Source organism: Drosophila arizonae, chromosome 2 (genome assembly GCF_054131065.1).
Source record: "Drosophila arizonae isolate 15081-1271.41 chromosome 2, UAZ_ARI_1.0, whole genome shotgun sequence".
In the NCBI taxonomy this organism is placed as follows: Eukaryota; Metazoa; Arthropoda; class Insecta; order Diptera; family Drosophilidae; genus Drosophila; species Drosophila arizonae.
The window spans coordinates 23,185,707-23,191,362 of NC_142922.1; the positions used below are offsets into that span (position 1 = coordinate 23,185,707).

The following is a 5,656-nucleotide window of genomic DNA, read 5'->3' on the forward strand; positions in this document are numbered from 1 at the left end:
AATGATGGGCGAGGGTAAGGGAACAGCCGGCAAATGCTCTTGCTGCTCAATGAACGGTGCCAACTTTTGGGCCATAAACAGTAAAACACGAAATTTTCCGCTCCAAACCAAAGTAAATGAAGGAAATTTCCCAAATTCTCTAACCCTTTTTGGTTCTGCCGAACTGTCATTAGGTTTGTGGCGTCGTCAGACGCCTGACAACAATGTCATACAGTAGTGGCATGTATTCTTATATAGTGGCTGCGATTTTGATGCATGTTTATGAGTCCTAACCCTTTCGGCCACTATCAACTGCGATTCATAAAAATGCAACGAAAGTGCCAATGAGGACCATAAAACTCTGCTGCCCAATGCAACTCGCTACCTAACAGCCATTCTTGGCATTCTTCGAAGACAAAAAGGTGCTAACTACGGTTTTTGTGCACCATCATTAGCCTTAGCTCTACCCTGGCGACGACGGGTCGGCTGCTGAGCCCGCTTGCGCCCCTACCTACCACCCGCTCAACCCTTTCGCTTTCGCAAGGCGCAAGGCTCAACCTGCAGTCTTTTAGGAATTTTGCTAAAAAGTCATATGCTGTATGCTTTTCGCCGGAATATCATTATTGACTATGCTTCTTCTTCTCTTTTCCAAGTTGACCTTCAATTGGCGTATGACCATATGTGTCCTAGGCCTACCTGAGTGTCGATCTGTATCTTGGCTGCCTGCGCGCGACTGCTGTTTAAGGACTTGTGGTGGATTTAGCGCTAATCCGCGGGGATTAGCGGGATTAGCAGTTCGCCGGCGTTACAGAATTTCATTAAGTAATGGAGCGCTACTTAACTTGAATGAAAGTCGCGCTCGGAGATTTCCTGCGAATTCCCCTTAGGTAAATTCAATTGAAATTGGAGCCCAGCAATATTTATACGATCGAATTATATGGGAAAGCTAGAGAATGAGAAAAAGAGTGGGAGTGGGAGTGGGCAGCTGTCAGTAATATAAGAGACAGCATCAATTGAAGCGAAGGTCATGCATATTCCTGAGTTCCCACGATAAACCCTTAGTTAGTCAGCACAGTCACATCACATCATTCAAATTGACCGATGGCCAGAGAACAGTATACTCAAAATGAATATGTCATCGTCATCTGGTTTACTAGAGCATCATAATCAACAGTATTCAGCATTGTACCATCCATGAGCTAATGATCTGAATCGTTGCATCCGAATAACATCACACGCAAGCACATTCCCATGCTGCACACCTGAGAGACCAGAGTGACGGACAGCTCGCTGGTGGTGGGTGGGTGTCCACGAGACATGCTCATCGCACCCAATCTAAGCACCATCAACAACTACCCTCGGCAACAGCATCAGTCCACTCGAGGGGTTGCTATTCTAATTAGACCCTTTTCATTTTATTATTTGGTGTTGCTGTTGTTGCTATCATCGCAAGCGTTTTATTGATCAAGTTACGCATCCGTAATATGAATCGAAATATATAATTGCTCTTTTTAAATGTCTCGTCATCTATCAATGCGTACGCATTGGCATTTGCATTTACATTTGCGGACTCGAGTTCGAGTTCTCAAAGCAGCAACAGCAGCGAGGGACTGACAACCCCTCGGACAAGGCTGGGCTAGGCGTTCGAGTTTTAATCGCACCAGACTTACGGGATCTTGCTTAACATTATAAAGTACAATATTTTTCGCCCGAATTCTATAATGCTAGAGCATTTGCCTTGGGCGTTGATCCTTTTGTTGAGTTTTTGCCTCTGTGAAAAGCTTGCTTTAAATTATTCGCCCTTGGCTGATCTTGATCTTCGTCTGCGTCTTCGTCGTCTTGGTTTTAGTCCTGGCCTCTGGCTCTAATCTGCTTAAGCGGCACGCGATTAGCCCAATGCCTCTGAGGAAACCTAGCTGGCTGTTGGTTAAGTTACGCGTGGGGCGATTAAAATGATCCCACTTGAATTTAATTTGAGCTGCCTCTGTAAAAGGCATACTCTAAGCAGGCTTAGTTAGGGCTAAGTGAAAGAGAGGCCGAAAGCGAGAGAGAGAGAAAGAGAGAGAGAGCTGTGCTGGGCATGAGTGGTTAAAGCTGCAGCTTTGAGTGGAGGCCACAAAGTGTTTGATATTTGCCCAATCAATCGCAGAGTCTACTTACAGGACAATTACATCATAAAAGTTCAGTTGGTTCAATAGATGAATGAAACAATTGCACTAAAAGCACCCCGCACTGAACAACCCTTGCACCGTGGTTCGGGTTCGGGTGGTGCAGCACAGACACAAACGACATGTACCCACAGGTACTTCACGCAAATCACAAAGCGGCAACAATGGCCAGCGCCATAAACGGCCAGCCATGAGTGCTGCTGCTGATGAGGATGTGCCTGCTCATAATAACAACTGTCACACTGCCAAAGAGAAGGTAAAGGACAGAGAGCCAGAGAGAAAGAGAGAGAGGGAGAGAGAGAGTGAGAGAGACAATAGAGAGAGCGTTTGGCAGGTAGCCGCTGAGAGCGAGCCTCAACGGAAAAAGACCATAAAATCTCAGAGGCGAAAAGTTGAGAATGAGCATGAGCGACGGCTGCTCAATGAATTTTTCGCAATGGCAGCCGCTGCTGCAGGATCATAAATCGCTGCCACGGCAGCCAGCGCGTTAGAGGCAATGCGTGCGAGCGAGCAGACAATAGCTGGCCAACCCTCTCTGGCTGGGCAGCGCAACGACCAATAAACGCGCGCGGCTGCTACCTAGGGGTGATCGACTGTTCGTTGAATGGCACGGCAGCAGGATTGAGAGCAGGACTATTAAAACAGGAGCTGGGTGGTGAGCAGACAACACAATCATCCGTGATCTCAACGAGTCCACTTCGCTCGTCCACGTCGTCGTCGTGTAGTACGCCAAAAAACAGAAGTTCGACTCAAGCCTTCAGAGCTGAAAACTCTCAAATCGAAACTAACGAACATAAATTTGAAAGCAATTTGAAAATTGCGCCAAGTGAAAAGTGTGTGTGTGTGCTTTTATTCTGCTGAAATTGTGCCTAATAAATCGCCAAAATTACGCCCCACATCGGTATGCAATCGTCGGAGGGTTCGCCAGACATGATGGATCAGAAATACAACAGCGTTCGGCTGTCGCCAGCTGCATCCAGTAAGTATTGGTTCCACCTAACGTAGTTGAGGAGCAAACTCCATCCCGACTCCATTCAAGAGAAACAAACTAACTCAAACTTTATTTCTTCTGTTTCCTTCAGGTCGCATCCTGTACCATGTGCCGTGCAAGGTCTGCCGGGATCACAGCTCCGGCAAGCATTACGGCATCTATGCCTGCGATGGTTGCGCTGGCTTCTTCAAGCGCAGCATCCGACGCTCTCGCCAGTACGTGTGCAAGTCACAGAAGCAGGGACTCTGCGTCGTCGACAAGACGCACCGTAATCAGTGCCGCGCCTGCCGACTGCGCAAGTGCTTTGAGGTGGGCATGAACAAGGATGCCGTGCAGCATGAGCGCGGACCACGCAACTCAACGCTGCGCCGTCACATGGCCATGTACAAGGATGCCATGATGGGTGCCGCCGAGATGCCGCAGATACCGCCAGAGATACTCATGAATACAGCTGCATTGACTGGATTTCCCGGCCTTCCGATGCCCATTCCGGGCGTGCAACGTGGACACCATCACGGCGCACTGAATGCCGCCTTCCAGCCCCCACCGCCTGCTGCCGTACTTGACCTTTCGGTGCCGCGTGTGCCACACCACCCTGTGCACCAGGGCCATCACGGCTTCTTCTCACCCACCGCCGCCTATATGAATGCGCTGGCCACCCGGGCGCTGCCACCGACGCCGCCGCTAATGGCCGCCGAGCATATTAAGGAAACGGCTGCGGAGCATCTTTTCAAGAACGTGAACTGGATCAAAAGTGTGCGCGCCTTCACCGAGCTGCCTATGCCCGACCAGCTGCTGCTGCTGGAAGAGTCCTGGAAGGAGTTCTTCATCCTGGCCATGGCGCAGTATCTCATGCCCATGAACTTTGCCCAGCTGCTCTTCGTCTACGAGTCGGAGAACTCCAATCGCGACATTGTGAGCGTTGTTGCCCGCGAGGTGCACGCCTTCCAGGATGTGCTGAACCAGCTGTGTCATCTGAACATCGACAGCACGGAGTACGAGTGCCTGCGTGCCATTTCGCTCTTCCGTAAGTCGCCGCCTGCTGCTAGCTCGACTGAGGACCTGGCCAACAGCTCCATACTAACTGGCAGCGGCAGCCCCAACTCCAGTGCCTCGGCTGAGTCTCGTGGTCTCCTGGAGTCCAACAAGGTGGCGTCCATGCACAACGATGCCCGCAACGCACTCCACAACTACATCTCGCGCACGCATCCCAACCAGCCGCTGCGCTTCCAGACGCTGCTCGGCGTCGTCTCTCTGATGCACAAGGTGTCCAGCTTCACGATCGAGGAGTTGTTCTTCCGCAAGACCATTGGCGATATAACCATTGTGCGTCTCATTTCGGACATGTACAGCCAACGCAAGATCTGAGGCCCAGTCTAAGTTGAATTGCATCGAAGTCGGAAGGACTTGCATTGCCGTCGGCAAGACCGCGTCCGCGCACTTGAAGTGCCTTCGTAGTGCTGGAAACTGTGATATCTGAAAGTTGAATTGGAGTTGAGGAGTTGGGAGCTGGGAGCTGGGAGTTGAGGAGGTTGACGGGTTACACTGGCTGAGACAGTGACAGTGACCATTGGACAATATTCAACAGTGAACTGCTGCAGAAAGCTTACAAATCTCTTGGATCTGAGCCTTAAAATGTATTCGTTATACGTACATCTTTTTCACAACGTGATTCGAAAAAGTTGAAACTTTTTTTTTTTAAGTTTTATTATAATACATTAGTACATATCATATATGTTTAATAAAATTAGCATAGAAAAAATACAAAATATATAAAAATATAAATAGCTAAAGCTACTCTCAAAACAAAAACAATTTGGTGAATTATTTAATGGGTATATCGTTTCATATCTTGGAATAAGGGTGTACATTTAGATGTAATCTTATGTAGATAAAATATATTTACTGATGTCTGTGATATATAAAAATATAATGTTAGATATTTGTTGGCATAGAATTCATTGAGATGTTTTTTATTTCCAACGTTGCAATCAATCTAAATAGGTTTAGTTCGGTTTAAAATAAAGGCCTTGGAATTATTATAAATTTCACAAAGTACATTTTATCGTTTAATATTTCTTTAGAAGACAAACAAGTAAATTATTTATAATTTTATTTATCTTAGATTTTACCATGCTACAAACTTTTCTTCAGAGGTAACTGTGAATTTTCTTTTCTTATTCAATTATGCGAAATTCTCGATATTAAAATTTATTTATAAATTTTTTATTAGACTGACATTCGATATAATCTTAAACTAAAAACTATTTAGCCTTTTAAACGACTTCTTCGGGGCTCCCAAAAAAGTCGTAGGACCAACCGCAGTGCCCGTCAAGGTAATCTAAAATGCATTATGCAAATCCTCGAACAAAAGATCAGCTGCACTTGGGACTGAAATCAAACAAATTAGCATAGTTTTTCCACATCAACAAACCAAAGTCGGGATTAATTTGGAATGGCAGTTGGCTTTAAAATGGCCGCTCCAAATCGCTGTCCCCTCGACTGGGCCGATTCTCTG

The 5,656-nt window shown here is 46.9% G+C and overlaps 1 protein-coding gene across 1 annotated transcript; it reads left to right on the top strand.

Annotated features, from left to right (window-relative positions):
* The first annotated feature begins 2,755 nt into the window (after positions 1-2,755).
* tll (nuclear receptor subfamily 2 group E member tailless) lies at positions 2,756-5,184 on the top strand. The gene is made up of 2 exons (XM_018015769.2): positions 2,756-3,126; positions 3,230-5,184. The coding sequence occupies exons 1-2, from the start codon at positions 3,051-3,053 to the stop codon at positions 4,504-4,506; spliced, it is 1,353 nt and encodes a 450-aa protein (XP_017871258.1). The 5' UTR covers positions 2,756-3,050; the 3' UTR covers positions 4,507-5,184.
* Positions 5,185-5,656: the final 472 nt, after the last annotated feature.